This window comes from Pleurodeles waltl, chromosome 2_1 (genome assembly GCF_031143425.1).
Source record: "Pleurodeles waltl isolate 20211129_DDA chromosome 2_1, aPleWal1.hap1.20221129, whole genome shotgun sequence".
Taxonomy (NCBI): domain Eukaryota; kingdom Metazoa; phylum Chordata; class Amphibia; order Caudata; family Salamandridae; genus Pleurodeles; species Pleurodeles waltl.
In genome coordinates this window covers 684,986,760-685,010,001 of record NC_090438.1, presented here as the reverse complement: position 1 = coordinate 685,010,001, position 23,242 = coordinate 684,986,760, and the positions used below count along the sequence as shown (strand labels likewise).

The 23,242-nt window shown below is 45.4% G+C and overlaps 1 protein-coding gene across 5 annotated transcripts in view; it reads right to left on the bottom strand.

The window, feature by feature from the left end:
* Window positions 1-23,242, bottom strand: part of COBL (cordon-bleu WH2 repeat protein) — an 890,550-nt gene that overhangs the window by 727,916 nt on the left and 139,392 nt on the right. The window contains exon 1 of one of the 5 annotated variants that reach the window (XM_069216723.1): window positions 118-538. The exons of the other annotated variants lie outside the window; for them this stretch is intronic. Coding sequence (XP_069072824.1) covers window positions 118-140 — 23 coding nt within the window. The 5' untranslated portion in view covers window positions 141-538. Of the gene's footprint in view, window positions 1-117; window positions 539-23,242 lie in introns of those variants that run through there. 5 annotated transcript variants of the gene reach the window in all.

The window sequence follows — 23,242 nt, the reverse complement described above, 5'->3', positions numbered from 1 at the left end:
GCACCGGAAACAACAAGCACAAATTAAGCACTGCTCTGGGCTACAGAAATGCAAACTAGCAATAACAGTAACAAAGAATAAATACATGCATCTCAGCAAAATAAAGCAGAAAATTACCTCCCAGAATAACAATGGTTCATGCCAAGGTGCTGTGCAGTCCACGGTGTGCCACTGGAGAAGGGACGGGGCTGATTATGTCGGCCTTTACTAGGTGGCTACTTTCTAGTTTACCGGATGGCACTGGTGCGCGCGGCTTTAACCATCATTAGTTCAGCAATGGCGGTTGCACTAACACCTCGAAGGAAATATGGGCACGCTAGGGGGTTAACTCGAATGCTCTGTATACCCGAGTCCAGTCAGACCTAATCGAGGCTTGAGATGGCGTGTTTATTATCCAACGAGTCCAACCAGATATTGTTCTTTTTGATCCAGCCTTGCAGGCTCCTGTCAGCCCTGAAACAGAGGCCCTTCTTGGAGGCCAGTCAGAGAGCCTCGACCTTCCTCGCCACAGTTCCGTGACTTCACCGAACAAATATCCGAGAAGAAAGCCTCTTGGCTTCCCCTCCGGCCTGCATAAAGGGAGAGGGCACCGGCTCTGCTCAGCTGTCACTAGAGGGGCTGCTGCTATTTCAAGCCCCGTGGGTCGGATGTTTCTGGGCGAAGGGCGCACGCACGTGGGTCTTCAGTGGTAAGAGAGCGACCTGAACGCTTAGTTTTCATGCCAGAATCCACGACAGTGTCAGACTGGGGAAGAAATGGACCCGAGCACAAAGAGAGAAGTGTCCCACTATTAGGGAATAAGATTACTAAAAAAAAATGCCCCACATTTGCAAACTGGGAAAGTTTTGAACTTGCATAAGCATTTTGGAAAGTAGGGAAGGTTGCTACAGACAATGTTTGTTTTAATATTAGGGAAATCAAAAGTTAAATCAAGCCCGCGCGCTGACTTGTCAGACCAGACAGACCTTCGGTTACTTCCTGAATGACCTATGGGCCACTCCAAGCTTGATGTTTATTACAGCACAACCCGGCAGCGTCACACGCTGCTGCGTTCTAAAACAAATACACAACGTGACTTACAATTTATAACTGGCTTTCTTGACAGCCCTTGACAACACCTTCAGGCTTTGCCCGCCAGCAGCTTACTCGAGCTTCAACAATACATTTGGTGCCAATTGCCAGTACTGTCCTCTGAGAGTGGTTCTGAAATTAGGAGTCTGGTAACAGAGCTTGAAACGTCGACAATGAATTTGAGAGGTCATTTAGTGACATCCACATTAGTATGCTTGAAACTTAGTGCTAATAATCTCATACGACATAGCTGTAAAATATAAAGGCTCCGCAAATGATGAAACAGTTACAATCAGTACTTGACTAAACTCTTTTGTTTGATTATAAGACGCGAAAAAGCCAAAAACAAATGCTTGCAAGCTATATGCCATGAAATGAAAGACCTCCATATATATTATATTACCTATTTATAGTTAGGACCTAGTTTCTATAGAAAAATATTTTTTTTGTGTTGCTAACAACTTTGCTGCCATTTGATGAATCTTCACAAAACTTTCCAAAAAAGCAACAGTGGTCACTTCAGCTGCTGTCGGAAATTGTTCGGGGTGATTTGTCATGTGGGGCGTATAAAAAGGGGGGCTACCAAAACGTATATGCCCTATTCATTTTTCCATAGGGGTTTAGAACTGTGATAGAGCCAAAACCACCGGACGGAATTACACCAAATTTGGGAGAAAAGTAGTTATTGGTCCAGAAAGAGGCCTTTTTGTTATTTGGTGTAAATATATTCAGTAGTTTTCTAGTTATTCAAGAAAATCAAATTTGTATATATATGGAGGTGGATCCTCCTCGGATCTTCTGCCGATTTGGAGGAAAAGGAAGGCCCTGATTGGCTGGCCGCAACCTGACAGAATTGCAGCAGCCATTTTTTTCTCACATTGCCTGGGGGGTTGGGACAGTAAAAAGTGTAAAAACATATAAGTGGTCAAGATACAGGTATCGTGACCCCATAGGACACATGGAGGGGTCCCCTCATGAGCAAAAAATTGCCCTTTTCTTTGGCCAATCCACAGATTTGAGGATTCTCCTTGGATCCTGGGGAAAAGCAAGGCCCTGATCGGCTTGCCACAACCTGACACAAATATTAAAGTGTGCATTTAAAAAAAAAAACATAAAAATTCACTGAAAAAAACAAAGGTTACAGGGACGTTATAGTTAGGTTGACGTTTTATCCATACAAAACCATAGAAATTCAGCAGTTATAGTTATGCTTATCGGAAGAAACTTGTGTCGGAAATTAACTTTGGGCAATGAGTTATAGTTTCTTAACATAAGTATAAGTGTAAGTATAACTATAACTGCTGAATTTCAATGGTTTTATATGGATAAAATGTCAACCTAACTATAACGTCCCTGTAAACTTTGCTTTTTTTCAGTGAATATTCCACATATATAAATATTCTTAAACTTTCTGCAATAGAATTTTTTCTTTGAATGTTTGCCTGTATCCCTCCTTTTAGTGTTTGATCAGCAATTGCAATAAATATGATTAGCTTCTGTATCTCCTCCCTGGTACCTAAGTAAGTAATGACTTCCATTTTTTGTCATGCAAGTCATGAAAATCACATATTATGTCAGTATTAAGTTTACACCAAAATCTGTGTCTCTCATTTCCAACTACTGATTCCCCCCACAGGAAAGAATAAGTAAAAGGAGACAGCAGAGGCACACACTTTGGTTTAAGAGGACATCTTGTATTGGGGTTCTTAAAAAATCTGTACATGGGGGTGGAGCCAGCCAACATGGCCGACCGGTCGTGAAGCCTGGAGGCTCTGTGACTACCCACGCCTGTAGACCCATTTACTAGGTGTCTGGGGGAGCCGTTGGCTGCTGTGGCTCACCGGGCATTGCCGTGAGTCCGGGGGAACCGGTGGAGCGCGACGGGGTGGCTTGGTGGCGATCTACATCTGTGCCGGCGCGGGAAGCGCATCTCCCGGGAGCTGGACGCGGGCAGGAGCCCAGAGGCCCGTACATCGGGGGAGCCCCTGAGGGAGGTGAGGTGGTCCCCCCGGGTTTGGGAGAAAGTAGGTGGCAGCGGTGATCCACCGGAGGGGGCGGGAGGGCCCCTTTGCTGTTTCCAGGCAGCCTCGCAAGTGGGAAGAGGCGAGGCCGCTCCTGCAATGCCGAGTGCTTCGGGCGGCCCCGGCAAGGAGTGCAGGCCGGGGACCGCGGAGAAGGGCTTTTTGGCTTGTTGGTCTCCCCCACACATGGAGGACCAGAGGGGCGAGGGTAGGCCCTTGGAGGCATGTTTTTTTCTTTTTTGGGGGCCTGCCTGACCTCAAGATGGCCCCCGGTGCCAAGCCTCGTGGAACTTTCCTGAGGAGGCTTTACAGAGAGCCTTTGTAGGAGGGTCGTTTCTCCTTTCCCTACATAGGGATCTGTTTTTTTTTTGTGTCCACCAGCATTTTTATTGTGGGAATCATGTCCCAGTGAGCAGCAGCTGGGGGCCAGCAGCAGGAGTGGCACTTATTGTGAAAAGAAGAGTTCCACGGCGAGTAGGTTTGAGGGGCACTTATGCCTCGGAGGAAGCTACAATCTAATAGGGTCTCTAATTATTTTACGCCCACTGGATCTGAGGTGCCCAAGACGCAGCGGTCAGGCATCATGGCACTCACCAAGGAGGATCTTCGGACCTCACTCCGCACCTTTAAGGCGGAACTGCGAAAGGAACTCAGCGGATTTGAAGTCGGCGCTGGAGGCGCTTCAATCAGACGTTACAAGTTGCATGACCTCTCTTCAAGCGGACATGGTTTCAGTGGGGACCCGCACATTAGACCTTGAAACTCAGGTCCAAGAGATAAAACAACAAGTAAGTCCTTTGGAGAAGGAGGTCTTGCAGCTCAAATCGCAACTCCAACTATCGATACTTAAATGTGAGGACTTGAAAAATCGCTCTCGAAGAGACAACAATAGAGGGCGGGGCTGGAGGAGGGCAGTGAGGGTCCAGATCTGGAGGCGTTTGTGGTGAGTCTCTTCTTGCATCTCTTGGGCGATGATCATCCAGAAGTACAGATTGAAAGGGTGCGTAGGGTGGGGAGCCGCCCCACCACCGAGAATAAGAGACCCCGTGATATTTTTGGTGAAATTGAGCTCATTCAAGGTTAATGAGCGCATATTTTAGAAGGTGAGGCGACAAGACGTGATGTCCTTTAAAGGTGCTCAATGTGCCCTGTTCTAGCACATTGCTCCAGCTACACTACAGCGACGGCAGCAATTCCGCCAGATCACAGATGAGTTGAAAGCGTTAAATATTCGGTACAGATGGACATTTCCATTTGGCATTGCTTTTGAACTTAACAAGCCGTACCACTTTGTGGAGTGTGGGGCGGCAGCGGCTGCGCTGGGCCTGCCAAAGACGAATCTGGACAATGGCCTTGCTGGACAAGGGGAGTCGCGGCGTCAGGAGGAGTACGTAGTGTCTCCCATTGGGGACCGTTGGAGGTTGCCGCAGAGGGGGAGAAAAGCCCTCAAGGAGTAGTATGTGAACTTGTCTGCTGCCAGCTGGGGAAACCCCAGGGGAGCGGAGGCAGAGGCTTTTGAGAGGGACTATGTGGGGTTCCTCCTCCCGGGGGAGAGTGTGGAGGCTCTGGACAGACCAGCGGAATGCAGGTGGCTTGAGCACGTTTGGGACGATTCTCTAATCATCCCTCCAGGGGCAGCAAAGGAAGTCTCTACACCAGACACTATATGTGCTTCTGTCAGGGTTCTGTTGGGGGTGGAGGCAGATGAATACCCCCTCCAGATCATGAGGACTACACAGAGTTTCTTGTTTCAATGTCGGAGACTTATAGTCACTATGATGTTATTTTTTGTGTTATCGTTCTTGATGTTTGATTATTGTTTGTTGTCCATATTTCCTGTGGGTGGACGGTTTGGGGAGGAGAGGGGGGGGGCTTGGGATGGAGGGGGGGCACTGGGTTTTCAGGGCGACACATTTGGTCAGAAGTAATCATGGGCGAACGCTTACTTGATATCCCAGTATGATGTTACACTTTCTAACATGGAATGTTAAGGTGCTGAATTCACCTAACAAGCGGTCACAGCTGCGGAAATTCTTTGATGACCACCAATACGATATAGTGGCATTGCAGGAAACACATCTCAAGAAGGGTGACAGCCATAGACTGTAGCACAAACACTATCCGCAGATAAATACTGTGTCTGCGACCACAAAGCACTGTGGGGTAGCCTTGCTGTTTCATAGATCCATGCACTTTCAGCTTTCAGGGTCACATCTAGACAAGGAGGGAAGATTTTTGTTGGTTAAGGGATCGCTGGGAGGCCAGGTTTGTACAATAGCCACACTCTATGCGCCTAATAGTGGCCAAACACAGTTTCTATTGCACTTTCTGGATGTGATGGGGGGTTTGCGGAGGGGGGAGATAGTGCTTTTGGGAGATTTCAACCTGATTTGGGATGCCGCTCAGGACACGACACATCCCCAAAGACGCTTACTAGTGTCTTTGCAAAATCCGTTAAGATGGCATTTCACAGATTGGGGTTTCTTGACTCTTGGCGGAGTGTCACCCCACGGTAAAAGACTATACTTTTTTCTCCCACTCTCATAGGTCCTATTCTAGGATCGATTATATTTTCAAAAGCAAGCCCCTTCGACAGCTCCTCCGAATGGCCACTATCCATCCGATAATCATCTCAGACCACGTGCCGGTTGAGGTGAGTTTGAAGTAGAACCTCCCTAAACCACGGAAGGGGTGTTGGTATTTTCCACACATGTTAACTAGAGACCCAACGACTCGAGATGCGCTGAGGAGAGCTATCAGGGAGTTCTTTCAGAGTAATCAACCTGGGGACACCCCTCTCACTATTATTTGGGACGCGTTCAAAGCTGTCATCCGGGGCACATGTATCTCTTTAGTGACCTCACTTTATCGGTTGAAAGCTGAAGAAAGACTAGGCTTGGAGAAGGCACTGCAGGAGGCTGAATGGGTTCACAAGCTCTCCCCTACTTGGCAGATTCAGAGGAAGGTAACCTCCATAAAAGGCAAGCTGCAGTCTATCTATATGAATAGGGCTGAGATGGCATTGTTACGGCTCCAGGGGTCTTATTATGATGGTGGGAACAAAATTGGCTCTCTCTTGGCCTGGCAATTGCTGGTTAAACAATCTAAGGGCTATATTGCGCAAATGTGGGATGAATCTGAGGAGCACCATTCGGAAGAGGAGAAAGCGTGAGCTTTCAGAAACTTTTATACTTGCTTGTATACCTCAGATAACCCGAGTGCTACCGCCCAGGACAGCTATTTAAGCCGCATTCCACAGGTCTCTAGGGATACCAATGAGTTTTTAGAGGCCCCATTCACTTTAGACGAAGTACGGGAGGCCATTGACTCCCTTCCTCTGCACAAAGCCCCGGGTCCTGATGGTTTCACTGAACATTTCTACAGGACTTTTGGGTCCGAGCTCGTTCCCCACTTGGTTGCACTGTTTAATTCCATATGATCCGAGCACACACTCTCCCCTACTATGGGGGAAGCCCTAATCTCACATATTCCTAAGGAGGGGAAGGATCCTCAGCTTTGTGCTTCCTATAGGCCCAGTGCCCTGCTCAATCTAGACGCAAAACTGTACACCAAAATACTGGCACAGAGACTTGAAGGGGTGTTGCCGGATTTAGTTCATCCAGATCAATCTGCTTTTATAAAGGGTCGGCAAATACATGATAAGCTTAGAAGGGTCATCCACCTGATGGAAAAGTTGACGAAGAAGCAGGTTCCGGCTATGCTGTTAGCACTGGATGCTGAGAAAGCTTTCGACCGGGTGGAATGGTCCTTTTTGGCGGCGACTCTCCGGCGCTCTGGGTTTGGGGAACAGTTTATAGCTATGGTGATGAGCAACTACTCGGACCTTCCCCTCACCCCATACCCCAATCCATTATAACATGGCCTTCCCCTGGGAGCTACGCCAGGACCCTTTGATAAGTGGAGAGAGGGGGGTTGTCTGACGATTGCTGATCTTTTTCATGGAGACCAGGTACGCACCTTTGAAAATTGCTGTAGGGACTTCCATCTACCCATTTCTGAGCGCTTTCATTATAATCAATTACTCCATTGGGTTACTCAACCTTATTTGAGAGCGGCGGCCGTTAGGGAGCTTCTTCCTATCAAGAGATTTGTTCAGCAAGGGGGGTGGTAGTATTTCCACACTCTACAGATTATTGATATCAGCACAACGCACTTACACTCCTTGTCATTTGGCGTTTTGGGAGAGGACGTTGGAATCTCCAGTGGAGGAGGGTGTCTGGTCCCGCCTGTTCCATGATATAGTCAAATTTAACCACTCCATGGGCACTAGAGAAGCTCATTATAAACTTCTCTACAACTGGTATCTCTACCCAGAGAAGCCTAAAAAACTATTTTCCCAGGTCCCTGATAGGTGCTGGCAGGGATGTGGGATGTTGGGAGATTTTAGGCATATCTGGTGGGACTGTCTCATTATTCGCCCATAATGGAAAGAAATTCTGTCACATCTAAAAGAGATTCTGGCATCACCGGCACATATTCTATTGGGCCTGCGCGCTCCCGAATTGCAACATCAGACACAGGGAGAACGTTCTATTCTTTGGCTGCCATTGGGTGCAGCAAAGACGGTTCTAGCCTCATACTGGAAGAAAAAAGGGCCACCCCCAATGGCGCTGTGGTACGCTAGACTGTGGCGCGGGCTCGCTACGGAGCGCTTAGCTGATAAACTGGATAATTCTAGAAGGAGATTCGACTATATTAGGGACCCCCTGGTGAGGTTCCTTTCTAGGGGTATACCGCTTTCTACCTGTAGCCCCGTCTTAGGGCTTTACTCCTTTTTAATGTATAAGGCTCAGTTCAGGTGGGGGACACTGGGGAAGGAGAGAGGGGGTTGTGTCCTTGGGGCAGATGAGCCACATGCCTTCTTGCGCTCCAGCCTCCGACTGTATATAATACACTGTAGGAAATGGGACATAGAGTTTTGTTGTTAATATTAAGGTTTTTTGTTTCCTTTTTTCCTTTTTTTATTGTTAGATTTTCTTCTGTTCTCTTTTTCTTTGGAAGTGCACATTCAGAAGTTAGCGAAGTGGTGCATACTCTGGGGGGGGGGATTTTTAGAACTATGTATGATTGGTAACTCAGCCTCTGTTTAATATGGATATGCTTACCCTTATAGCAAGGGGGGGCTAACGCATTTGACATTTTGGCGGAGTATATGTGTCGTCTGAATTGTCTCTTTCACTGTTTCTTACATTATAAATGTCAATAAAAACTGTTTCACAAAAAAAAAATCTGTACATCACTTTTTTGGATAAAACGTTCAATAAATTGTGCTTTCAGAAGTCAGAGAGCTGTCCGTGTTGGAGTCATGCTCGTTTCACTCACAAGGTAATTGCTAAAACTAAGCAGTGTAGATAACTTCCAGCAACAGATGAATTTGAAGTATCTAATATACATCACACGAGGAAGAGATTAAGGCATCCTACTTTATGTACTTTGTCAGTGTAGAACTTAAGTGCTTGTCTTTGTCAGACAGCAGGAGATTCTCCTCTTGGAGAGATGAGCAGAGTTTGTGGAAAACATAATTACGCATTGATCTGAGAATATAGAGAACTTGAAAATAAAAAAGAATATAACAGTGAGCGTGGAACAACACATTCTTTCTAACAGAAAGTGTACACTAGAGTAGCAGAAAGAGCATGACGTCCATACATCCTCCTAAATATAAGGGGGAGGGACCGGGAGATTAACTGGTCCAGTGAACAGTCTCCCAATAATAGTGTTTCAAATAAAGGTACACTGTTCCACGTATTCTATAATGGCCTAGGGGACCAGGAGTCGCAGGAGCAAGAGCCCTCAAGCATCACAATGGATGACTAGCATCATCATCGGGAAATGCTCCTCGCCAGGCCAGCGCTGCAATGCCAGGCGGGCTCCCCGTGGGGGGGCTCTAAGCCATACTGTTCTGATAGTGACTGGTGGGTTCAAACTATCTGGACGGAAATGCCTATATTCTGGCACCAGCACACAAAGGAGAGAACAGAAAGAAAAACAAACTAAAATTGGTTATTCATCACCACATATATCATATTTTTAATCAATGTAATTGGATGAAGACCAAGGTTAAAAACAGGAAGAGAGTAAAAAATTGAGTATATAATGCTCAATTACTCTAAAAAAAGCAACAAATGTGCGAGGTCTATAACTTTTATAGTACCTCTAGGTAAAGGTCGACATGTTTCGCGTCGTGCGGTACAAAAGGATCCAATGACGCTTCATCAGGACCAAAAAATTTGTTCTTCTCCAATAAAAGAAAAAGTCTCAATATTAAAAAACACAAACCGGTCACTTACATTAAAGTAAACTGGCTAAGTCAAAGTCGAGTCGCCCATCCCCAAATTGAAAACAGGCTCCTTGGGAAGCGCGTTCAAAGGACTCAGAACAACACTTTGGGGGTCATTCCTACCCTGGCGGTCCGAGACCGCCAGGGTAGCGGACGGAGGAAGCACCGCCAACAGGCTGGCGGTGCTTCTGGGGCTATTCTGACCGCGGCGGTAAAGCCGCGGTCAGAAAAGGGAAGCCGGCGGTTTCCCGCCGGCTTCCCGCTGCCCCTGTGAATCCTCCACGGCGGCGCTGCAAGCAGCGCCGCCATGGGGATTCCGACCCCCTTCCCGCCAGCCTGGTTCTGGCGGTTTTCACCGCCAGAACCTGGCTGGCGGAAACGGGTGTCGTGGGGCCCCTGGGGGCCCCTGCAGTGCCCATGCCACTGGCATGGGCACTGCAGGGGCCCCCTAACAGGGCCCCACATTGATTTTCAGTGTCTGCTTGGCAGACACTGAAAATCGCGACGGGTTCAACTGCACCCGTCGCACACCAGCAACTCCGCCGGCTCCATTCGGAGCCGGCTTCCTCGTTGTTGGTGCTTTCCTGCTGGGCGGGCGGGCGGCCTTTTGGCGGTCGCCCGCCAGCCCAGCGGGAAAGACAGAATGACCGCCGCGGTCTTTTGACTGCGGTACGGTCTTCTGGCGGTTCCCGCCAGGCGGGCGGCGACCGCCGCCCGCCAAGGTAGGAATGACCGCCTTTGTATATCCGATTCTGGTCCATAACTCAGGACCTACCCTCCAGAACAGCGTCCCATAAATCCTCCTCAGAGATATAATAGTAACAACAAAGTAAGTCTCACAAGCGACTAGGTTCAGCCCACCTGATTCCATGTCTACAAATATTCACTTCATCAAACTGACCCATCCACACATACATTTTAAGGGGAAAGGATGAAAAGGTTAAGGATGGTGATAGTATCATATTGCTTCATTTGGTAAACTGAACAAAATATCTCTGGTACTTCTCTAGGTGCACAATGCTTAGTATTTATATGAATTCTTCTGGGTGCTTATCTCTGAAAATGGATGACCAAATGGAACAATAATCACTGCTGATCAAAGTAGGTGATCTATGTTTTCACCAGCAGCGACCACCACAAAACTCATGGGGAGGGGGTGGGGTGAAAATAGTTAAAAAAATAATAATAATAAAATAAACGTACCCTTACCACGATGCCGCCATCTCCTGCTGCCTTGCTTGTCGCTCCTCTTCCTTCGATGTGGTGTCCCAGCTTACACTGAACACCAGCACAGGCTCCCCAGCAATCCTGATGCTGCTTTCATGCTAAACCTAGCATGAAAGCGGCGTCAGGATTGGTCTGAATGGCTTGGACTGCCACTCAGACACAACTCTGTGGGCTGTGCAGTTTCTCCAGCCCAGCTGTTCAACACAGCCAGGCTGGAGAAACCTAAGAGCGCATGTGTGTTTGGCCGGCCTGAGACACACTCTCTCCTCCTCCCCTCTCCCATGGCCCAGCCATAGTGAACTATCGTTTTATTTTTCTGCTGCAGGCTCAGTCAGGGGGAGACACTCCTTCTCCATTGCAAAGGAGCCACCCCTAGTTTTCACCCAATGACAACATCGAACATTTACTTTATAATGAGGTCTTGTACAATCCTTTCAAGACCCAAATGTAGGGTTGTTTTTAATTTATTTAAAATCTTGGTATGGCTTGAACACCTGTGTAGCATTTGACAATAAGATTAAGCATAATGCTTCACACTGGGCTCCAAAACAAATACCATAATGTTTTAATAGCAATGTAAAAAAACAATGCCACAATTCTCTAAATACAAAGACCACCAGATATTCCAGTAAACCCACAACAGGCATAGCACTCTTCTACTGCAAACATAAAAAATGCATTAACACCCAGGAATATCTACAACCAAGATATCTGTAAACCCATCCAGAAAAAACACAGAGAGAGGATGTGAAGATCATTTGGGAGCCTATTTCAGAGCAAAGAAATGAAAGGGTGAAACCCATGTTTGTGAGTCATTGCTGCTTTGGTAAGCAAAGCAACACATAAAACACTGTCCTCCAGCTATTCTAGGGATGGAAGTTACAAGTTTACAACTTCATAAAAAAAGCAGTGGGCAGAAAAACTGGAAAGAGTATTTAAAGGAGATCCTGAGGGTTGGGGACATTCTCAAACTTACCAGCGCCATTGAGTAACTAGGAAGCGGAATAAAAGGTTCCAGAGAGAAGTCTGACGGATCCCCATTAGAGGCACATGGCCTCCATCAACATGAAGAAGTATAAAAGGATGAACCTCTGTGCAGAAATATGATGATGGAACCATCTTTCTATATGACTTAGCAAAGTCATGTTACAGTGCAGATGACTGAATTATTAGATACAGGACTGAAAATGTAACTGAAAATGTAATTGCGTATAAAACGTATAAACTTAAATGCAAGAGATCTAACTGAGTCCATCAGACAAGTAGACTTATGTTTAAAGTACCAGAGTAGACAGCCCTGGTCAAATTATTGGCAATTTTTTGGTATAAGGGAAAAAAGAGAAACTTGGAGGACTTGCCCCATATATTTTGGCACTGCCCCACACTCTCTCACTTCTGGAATGGGGTCCTGGGAAGCTTGGAGGGGGTGCTGGGTTTAAAAATCCCCAGGGATCCCAAACTCATACTTTTACACATCACAAATGACCTTGGGATTAATAGATACCAAAAGGCTTAATAGTAGTAAAATTAGCTATCACACGTCTGGAAAGAGGTGGAAGCTCCTCCTGTGGATACATGAGCTAAGGGCATGGAATATTGTATGGACTGGAATGCCCTGCGTGCTTGGCAAGGGGATGCCCTCAGAAACACTACAAAGTTTGGAAAGAATGGACTGGGTATAGGAGTATACACCAGGAACCTCACACGGCCAACCATGGTCCGCTCTTGGGGCTAAATAATCACATAGACCTGATACACGTGGCTCCCACCCAGGGTGATGGGCATATGGTCTGCTTTGTAACCCAGCACTGTGGTTCTATGCTTTGTTACTTTATTGTATCTTGGGTTCGTTGTCATGTCATAAGTGATGATGTCTCTTGTGCCTTGTGCCACCAACTGTATACCACTATTGGGATCTGTTCGTTAAAACCAATAAAAAGTCTTTAAAAAAAGCCTCTCACCTTTCAAGAATATAGATAATGGATCAAACTGATCACCATCACAGTCAGCAGATAACCAAGCTACAAATAACTGTCAATGCAGCAAAAATGAGCTGTGGGGTAATGGATGTGAACATCATTTGCTGTCAAAATAAGGCTTGAGAGATTGAAGTGATTGGGGCTATACAAACAACCATATATAAAACATGTTACAGTCTGAGATAATGATTACAACTGTTTATAAGATAAGAAGGACCAGTTACTTCATCTATATCTGCTGTCATCCATCAGGGAAACATCCGAAAACCTCACTTTGGTCGAAACAAACCCAAACATCCTACTGCTACAAAATCAACCATAAAAACCGTTTAACCAACCAGACAACATGACTCCTTCCTATCTACCGGCCCAAAAAACACAAAACATCATGCATACTAATTAATGCCAAATCTCTAAGCAAAAACAGAATACACATTTAGGATATTTTATTCCATATCAACTCACACATCCTCTTCATCATCAAAACATGGATAGGAGATGACAGTGCACTAAAATTACACAAAGTAATCCCTTGAGGACAGTGTGAGCGGGCCATGAGATCCCAATTTTATTAATATCATACAAAGGATCCTGCACTAAAGGACGATGGACCGAAGTGATATAGGTTTGAGGGGATGTCACCAATGGAAATTGTGAGTACCAATAATCCAAATAACAATTCCACAATATCCACTATTACAAAGCTTTTAGTCAATAATCATACCAGTTTAGTAATAAGAATACATACGTTTATTTCCCTATATTAACAATGCTAAGGTCACGAAGATAACTCTCAAACACAAATGAAAGGCATATTGACTCAATAGTGGCTCATTATAATGACATATGTATCTCAATTTGATTAATACAGTCAAACAAATAATCTCCAAAAGAATCACACTTATGAATATTACAAAAACCGGTAATGATGATACAGAAGTCATTAGCTCAGCATTAAAATGATCTCAAACCAGAACATAAGCAATAGAGGATTACTTCCCTGCGCTAACCACAAATTAGCATTACATGTTGGGTTAATGTAAAAAGAATTTAAAAACACAAATTTAGAAAATTCTTATCTCAATTGTGTCAATTTATAAAAGTTAATAATGTGCAGCGATATAATTATTAGTTGCAGAAGGTACCTGAAAAGCAAGAGAGACACAATTCACATCTAATAACATACATTACCACAATAGTAGTAAAAGCAATAGATCAGCTTCCACTTGAGGACACCATCAACAGCTCTGGGCCTTACAACAGCTAATCTCGACACTCAACTGCTCTCAAGGAACAACGGACCTACCGTTCTACTCTCTCCGAGAACCACCTAATCAGTCTACACAGATTATTATACTAAAATCTAATCCTCTCCTGATTGGCCAGTCTATGGGGTGTTTTCATTTCAGCCAATCGACAACTAATTTGATGACCTAAACTTTGACAAACCTATGCTAACTATAACATTTTCTTTCAGTAGATACACCCTCTTTCCGTCTCGTCTGTAACTTCATTGTCTCATCCGCCTCTTGCATATCTTGTTCTCAGGATGAAACTCGCAACATTTTACTTCCATCCTCGAGGAACGACTAGATATAAGTAACATTCGCACACAATAGGACATTTCAACTTATGCAATGCTCAGTTTATATATGACCTTGTAGGACATGTCACTGCAACCCACTAGGGATAGCTGTGGATACGTCTACACTAGCTTGAAAACATTTATTATTTAAGCTTTGAATGATGGAAAATAACCCCAGAATCTGAATATAGTTTATCCAGTTAAGTAAAACTTTCTTGTTTTACACATTGGTTAATCACCCATTATTAATACGAAAACCATTAATAAACATATTTAAAATTCACACTCTCACAACACCAAATCTTGTTCAGAAACCACACAAGTAAGAAAAGCGAATGGAGTGCTAGCGTAGGTATAGAAAAATACATTACTGAGTTTCAATATCAAAGAAGACCCAGTTGTGGAATGAGAATTCACAGTTGTTCTTTATCTACTCTCTCTGCTTCTTTTCTTCTCAGCTATCAACCACTCCCCTACAACACAGATATTATCACTGCTCTCACAGACTCCTTATTGAACAGTACAATTGGCAACTTAAATTGCAGTATTTCAGGCGGTGTCAACATCTGCTCTGACAAACTGGAACTAATGAGAAACCACATCTCTTCTCGCTAACCTAGAAGCATTTGACTGACATCAACTGGCCCCAGAACCCACCTACTGTGCTACAATCTTTATGGTACCATTGCCTCAAAGCAACTAATCTCAGTCATAGGAAACAACTCCACTATCTGGTGGGATAACCATATCATCAGTTTGGATTCCATTGTAGCTGCATCAGTATATCACTACACACCCTGGTGAGGCACCAAGGAGGTCTTTAGAATAAACTAAAATAAAAAAAGGGTTTCGTTTAAAAAGATAAAACAGTACGCTATCAAATACATACAGACAGGTGCGAATCCCCTCTTTTAATGAGGACGAATACTATTTCTTGCTTGTACAATTCATAGCATTCACACGTCAACAAAGGGACTTCAATCACAGGAGATCCCATCTTCTGCATTACAGTAAACTAGTACCGTGACGAGAATATTTGAGCATTAATGCTATTCCCTTTCTATTACTATTTGCGAACAAGAGCCACTAATTTTATCTATTGTCATAAAAGTGTTTTAATTTCCCAGGAAAACTGTGCAATTGCAACTATATTACAAAAACAAGCATTGCAAAAGTTAGTACATTTGTCACTGGCAAGCATGCAACGTCTTTTACTTAATGTTTTTCAAACATAGTTTTAAACTTTTAAAAGTAATAAAAAGTAAACATGCAATCATGAAAGATGTCATGCATATATCTGTCTGACGAAGAAAAATAACTTTAAAAACATCAAATGCAAGCAGAATTTGGCACATCAGCCGTGGCACTTAAGAGGACTAGTTTGCAAGCAGATGCGCAAAAAAGCATAACTCGAATGTTGAAGAAAGTCAGTAGCTGAGGTGGGCTGATCCATTGCCCCAAATTGTAGCGAGCAGAAGTAAAATGTAAAAGATACGTCAATGATACTTGAACAGACCACTGAAACGAGAGGGCTCCCGGCAAGCCTCTTTATGTAAGTGTATATCTATGTATTTTTGGAAAAGAAGAAGCTGTGACAAGACAACTAAAGCTGTTACTCGGCCAAACCTAAAAAAAAAATGCTGGTTCCCAATTAGACTGAATCCAGTCCCTGTTTAGATGCATTAGTAATAAAGCACTCACAAACCAGTGCCAAGATTATAGACTAAACTAAATATGGAGTATTCACACACTGCGTCTTCCCTCCTATAAAACCTCAAACTATCCCGCAGGAATGTCCTGCCTTCGCCACAGACTCAAAGATGTGCTCTGGGTGCTGAATACCATCTCTGATGGCAGCTGTAATGAACAGCAGTGTTTTTTCTTCTTCTATTACGTTCACAGTGCTGATGTAAGCAGGCTCTGTATCCTGAACTGGCAAATTAAATGAAACCCCAAAGGCACCGGGGCTTTCCTTTGAGCTTTCTAAATACAAGACACTCCCTCGGAGCCTGGCAGGCCCAGGGATGATCCGCTCCCAGCAGACGCTTGCACACTTGCTGCTAAGGACCCAGCTGCTGCTCTTCTCTCTCGCGTTACTGCTCGGCCACGCCCGCAATAGATGCTGCGATTTGTCCTGCAGTATATTTAGAAGCAGGGCAACACGTTATGCAGAAAGATCTGGTTTGAACATACTGCGGGAGAAGCAATGCAGACATAAACTCTGTCTTCTGAGAGGCATGTGTGACAAAGCATTTTCGATGCCTTTTTATATAGCAATAGTGGGCTGCTTTAAGCCCCCCCCCCCCTTTTTATGACAAGTGGTGTTATATTTTAAAGGCTGTCTCCTGGAAGAAAGTGTTATTATTTTGCACGTTCCCGCCAGCGCTTAATTGGTAAAAAAAAAAAAAAATGCCGAGGCCCAAGGCACTTCAAAGGAGTCCACTCCAGCTGGCACCACAACAACCCTGCTACTGAAGCCAAACCGGTGCCAGCATTACCTATGTGCCAGATTTCCCGTTTTTAAATAAATACTGTGCTAGTAAACTTAGCTGAAGAACAGACACACAACTCCACCATGTAGTATAATCCCATAAGGTTTTGAAAAAAAGTGCCGGTGCTGAGCACCTGAAAACACTGGCACAAATTAAGCAGCGATTGACACTCCGAGACTGCAGGAAGCATTCCTTAGAAGAAAATGTATAGCACGGCGTATCGGGTATATATTTCTATGCAAGTGCCTCATTGGAAACACCTTAATGAATGAAGCAAACACATCTAAATTGTTTGGGATTCTTGTAAATTGCTGCATTGCAATTATATATATATGAATATAACCAAACCAATACATGGTCGATGAAAACATCATTTAAAGATAAGAATAACTTGGGGGGACGTGGCTGAAAGCGTTGAGGTGAGGACATAAGGTAGAAAGCTGTGTCCTCTTGCCCAATATACAACACGAAATGTGCCGGCAGAAATACCCACATGCCTGCAGAAAGGGCACAGCACTTTGTGGAAAGTATGCTGCAACTGCTAAGCACTGACTGAAATAAACTTTTACGGCTGAAAATCGGGCAATGCTCTGTTTAGCGGAGATCCAAGATGGCCGTCACGGAGGCCTTTAAGTGTACTGTCTATGAGTTGGGACTCAACTGAGAGGTAATTAGACGTGACTGCGCCAAACTTACTACAGCCAATTATAGGGCGAGAATCGCTTTACTAAACTAACTTTGCTACTCTCGGGGCGGGACTTGCGAGCTGCAGCACATCAGAATAGAGGAGCTGGACATGGACTGCACCATCGAGCCAGTCTCCCTTGGGGAGGGACCACACAGCCTCGCCGGCTGCGCGCTTAGCCACAGCACCGCCAGCAGCGTCCGAGTACAACAGCATCTCTCCAGATCTTATGTTATCCCCTGAGAAGCAGTACAGCCCTGTAGGTACTGGGGAGGCTGCTAGTTTACATACTTCTCTGCAACTTCCCACAGACCAGCGAACCATGCACCTCGTTTAGGTTCTGGATAAGAGTGAATCACAGGAGACGGGGGGCTGCTCAAAGGAGAACATAGAACTGCTTGCAGGGCCAGGTGCTTGACATGATGCAGCAGGACCCTTAAAATTACTGGCGCTGGAAAGATTGAGCTGATGGCTGCCGCCTTTCACCAAGAGACTGCTTGCCATCGTGAGGTGATAAAGTACTAGTGGCAACTGGGCAACAGCGCCCCAGCCTTGTTGGCCCGAGTGGCGAGTTGAAGCGGTGGTGCCTGAGGGACTGACTGTCGGATGCCTGGCAACCAGGGAATACAATCGTGCACTGCAGTGCCCGGGACCCCATTTACAAACCAATTCTTTCCCCCGCTGGGTCTCTTTTCCCCCCACTCTATGAACTGCTCCACTTATCCCACTGATTGGATCCTCCCTCCCACCAGTGGACTGTGATACACAGGGCTCACTGGCCTGGGGACGACGATGGGGGTGCCAACGTCTCCTGCAAAATCTCACTGGGGGGTGGCGAACAAGGGCAAGAAAATGCACATAGAGAGGGACGCATCAATCCCTTGATGCCAACCAGCGAGGAGACCCAGAGCCTACCGCAAACTTCCTGGGGAGCAGACGGCTGCATTTTCATGGATGCCACACCAAAGGGAGCTTACAGAAGAAGCGACCCCATGATGTGACTGACCTTTCTGGACAGACCAGCCCCCCCTGCGGATCAGGGGTCTGAGTGTGGGGTGAACTGGCTATAGCCCCCTTGGCCCCTGGGACACTTGGGGGGCTGTTGTGAGTTACTGAGATATGCTAAAGAGGAGTGCCTGCACTGTAGTCATGGTCAAGAATAAAGACCCCAGGCCCACCCATCAGGGGAAGTTGGACCAACACACAAAAGTGGTCACCCCTCCACTTCCAGAGAGCTCCCCGCCACCCATGCCCGATAATGCAGTCTTGCTCTTGGGAATACAATCCTCCCACAAAGCGCTGGAAGGACACATAGGAGAAGTCTTCCGGAAATATTCTTACTCCACCAAGATCTGCATAACATAATGGGAAGGGTCTCTGCTGCAGAATCCCAAATTTCGGAGTTGGAGGAGACAGTCACTACCCTTCGCAACCAAGATATTCAGATCAATAAGACTGTGTTATGGCAGCTAGAAGACACCAAAAACAGAACCCAGCTAAACAATTTATGCTTTGTGGGGTTTCAGAAGAGGGAGGAGGGCTCCAACATGATGCAGTTTCTGACTGACTGGTTGCTCATGACGCTCTCTCAAGCCAACATCTCCTCCTGCTTTGTGATAAAAAGAGCCCACCGAGCACTGGGGAGCAGACTCCCTGCATGCCCCCCTCAAACGGTCATGGCATGATTTCTAAACTACCAGGGCAGAAGTGTGATCCTAGCGAAAGGACGCAAGCAGAGCGAAAACAGAGGCGCACCTTTGACAATGTCAAGGCCAGGCTCTGGGGGCTCTAACTGAAATGTATGCTTCTGTTTCTAGCCAAGTTAAAAGTCCTGTTCCAAGTGAAGTCCTTGTTTTTCCAATCCCCAGATAAATCCTTGACCTGGCTAGAGGAATGGCCCTGACCGCTGCTGAGACAAGACCGAGATTCCGGTTCTTGGCCCTTTGCGTGGGGGAGGCTGACTGAAAGAACAAAGGCGACTCAGAAGGAGAGGCACACAATCCTCCCAGAAAGACTTGGATATACTGTGGCACCGGCCGCACAAGTCGGAACGCCCAGCGCCTGCCTCGGACTCTCAACAAGACCCACCCACAAACCAAAACAGGAGTAAAGTTGCAGATCATGAAACAGAACTTGCCAATGCTGATGAGGGTGAGGGTCAAGAATCTGACATTGAGGACCCCCATCTTTTGGCGCTGGCAATAAATGCTCTTTAAGGCGATCTGGATGTTGTGTCACAGCACCACACTGCCACAAGTGGTTAGGTGACACCATGATGTACAGTATGGCACATTATCCGGGGCCTGCAAATGGTGGAACTGTGTTCTTCACGTCCCTCCACGGTCAGCTCCAGGAGTATGGATTTGAACTTTGTTGTAACACACACAGCGCCACAGTTACCAGGGATCGTTGGCTCAACGGTTATAGTTCTTAAAGTTTGAAGTAACTGAATCAGTGGATAGGGGTGGTGGGCTACAGACCTCTCAGTTTCCCCTGCTGACCAGTTACTATGTTAATCTTTGGTGGCCTCGCTCATGGGGGTCCTTGTAGGGGAGGCGGGGGTTGCAAGGGTATTTAGTTTGATGTTCAAACTTCATGAAGGGGTAATGTTTCCCTCTTGGGAGGAATACCACAGACATAACGGTCAATACTTAAGTCCAACTAGCTGAATCCACGTTTCTCTCCTCGCCTCTCAACCTCTCTCACACATACAGAATTGGGTCTCCAATGACAGAAATGAAGGTGATGTCCACACTCTCCTGGAATGTGAAAGGCCTGGGGGACAGAGTTAAAAGGAGTCTAGTTGCCCAATACATTAAAAGACTCCAACCATTGGTCATCCTCCTCCAAGAAACTCACCTCACGGGATCACACTGTACATTCCTGGCGAAGGGGGTCTATGTCACAATGGCACACTCAGGTTACACATCTGGGTCTAGAGGGGTAGCAATCCTGGTTAAGAAAAACCCACCCTTTACAATTCTGCAACAGTGGACAGACCCGCTGGGAAGATATGTTGGGGTCAGGTGTCACTGGGACCGACAAGATGTACTGCTAGTGTGTTTGCCCCCCCATCTCCAAGACCCTACACTTGAGAAAGTGTCCGATATCCTCCTGGAGTCCACCTCCATACTTCATGTGGTTCGAGGAGGCTTCAATGACATACTGATGCCCCAGCTAGATTGAATGAGCACAACAAACTCGGCAGCGCAGCCCACACACTTATACAGTTTCACAACTACAATGGGCCTCTCTGACCTTTGAAGGAGGATGCATCCCTTGAGAAAACCTACTTCTCAGGGGCCCAAAGGGTGTTATTTCATCTCGATTATATCTTTTCCCCCAAGGGTGGAGTGTGTATGAAACACCAGGCCGAATACTTGACCCGAGGCCTCTCGGACCATTTGCCCCTACTGGTGAAATTAGGTGGAAGACATAGAAGGGGAATGGGATGGAAACTAAATGCTTGGGACCTACGAGATCGTGAGGTAGCAGTAGGACTCAGAGTAAATACAGATCTCTATTTTAAGAGAAATGAACATTTGATCACCTCTAAAGCAGTGCTCTGGGAAGCCTACAAAACGGCCCTCCATGGCAGAGTCCAAAACCTGACAGCACAAAAAAAGAGGAAGAAATTGGCTTCTCTTCTGTTGGAACTCGAGCAAGCTGCAACTTCACAACCCGACTCTGCCCTCCTTAGGCAGATAGTGCTGTTACAGGATGGATATAATGCCTTAGTACAAAAAGTTAAATGCTGGCATCTTTACACCGCTTATATTATATGGGGACAAAGCCGGGAGGCGTCTGGTGTGGCTGGGGTAGAGAAAGGTGAAGGTGGGATGGGATCACAGACTCTGATGAGGCCATAGCTAGAGCCTTTGCTGGCTACTATGAGGAACACTACACACTGCAACCACTACAGACTTAACCCTCCATAACAGACTACTTGGCATTGGTAATGACTCCTGTGCTAGAACTGGAGAACCATGAGAACCTAGAGGTGGAGATCACCCTAGAAGCTCAACTCCAACAAGATCCTGGGCCCCAATGGGATCTATAACCAATATATGGACCGACTGGGCCCTCATCTCCTCATCTCGTTCAAAAGAAGCTGAACGGGATGGAGTGCTATGACCTGACCTTCGATGGGCAGTCATAGTTGTGATCCCAAAGTGGGCAAACTCAAGAGAGCAATGCAGCTCGTACCGCCCAATCTCACTACTCAATACTGAGGTTAAAATACTGGCAACATTCTTGGCCACAAGACTACTTCGGGTCAGTCAGTTAGAAAGCTTTATTTACAGCATTTCTGCAGCATAAAAGTACATAATATAAATGACAATTACAAATAAATAAGCTGTAGCAAAAGTCAGCCACATAAGATACAAAAAATGACAAGACATATACACACAGTATAAAACTTTAAAAACCGTAATTAATAATAAGGGAGTTCCTTATATGTATACAATATTATAGCCAGGGAGACAAACAAACATAACCCTCTGACAGTTAAACAGATGTCTTTCTAATTTTCAATACCAGACAAATAAAGTTCGCCACAACATAACGCACCAGGGGAGGATGTAACTGCTGAATAAATAACTGAGCAATCTTACACTGACGAAAGTTCAATTGTTTAAGAAACGGCAACAAAAACATGTTGCTTGGAATCGTATAGAACAAACAAAAAAACATAATATGCATAGTTGATTGAGTGGATTTCCTATCACAAGGACAAAGGGGAAGCTCAGTGAGGGAATTACATTTCGCCGGATAGTCCACCATCAATGGGATACAATTAAAATGAAATCCAGCTTCCCTTATAGTCATCATTTTCCCCTTATATTTCTCTTTCAAACTATCTTTAGAGCAGCTACTGCACAAACTATGACATAAGAACAGTTCGGCTATCCCAAATCTCTTAAAGTGATGATTTAACATATGAACGCCAAGGAATCTCCTGGGTTTGTTACAGTTTTTGGCAATCTTTAATTATCAGGCAGTTCAGTGAAGCTGATTCCCTTGCCCAAATAGTCCTCCATAGCAAGGGTGGGGCCAATTTGATGTTATCTTCTATGTAGGACTTGCCAAGTTCAACATGGCACCAAGTGGTTGAACAACCCTGCGGGTGAGCTAGAAGTTTCCTAAAAAAAAAAAAAGCATTTTCAACCCCCTGAAACCCTGCCGGTGTCCACCATGCCCCACATGCCTGCGCCATACGTGGCAATTGATACTGACTTGGCTGCATAGACAGACAGGATCTCTCTCACAGGTTTCGCCCCCAATTTTTTTACAAAAGTTCTGAATGCCAACAATGGACTTTTCCAGAAGTTCCACTCCTCTTGCTACCATTGGTTTCCAGGATAATCTGTGACTAAAGAGCACTCCCAAGTATGAAAAGGTTGCTGTCCCCTCAAATCTGGCATTATTAATGAAAAACAGGGGACTGTCTTAGAACGTTTCCCACACCTTATAACAAATATTTGTTTTAGAGTTGACCTGTAGGTCAAGGTCTTTCATAAAAACAATATAATCTTCAATGAGGCCCTGTAGTGTACGACCAGTTCTTTCAATTAAAACCTCGTTGTCCACATAGAGTAGAATCGGAAGAGGTCAGGAACTCACATATGGGGTGTCTTTTGACCTAAGAGTAAGGGCTGCCTCTAATTTATTTCTGTACAGCAAAAAAGAAAAGGGGCAAGGGCACAGCCTCTCCTCACACTACGCTTGATATCAAATAAGTCAGTACATGCCTCGTATCTTCCATAGTGGACTGATGCTTTTGCTTCCGAATAAAGCTGCCTAATTAAAATAATGAATTTGTCTATCCCCATCTCCGACATGAGTACCCATAACTTAGAATGTGCAACACAATCAAAAG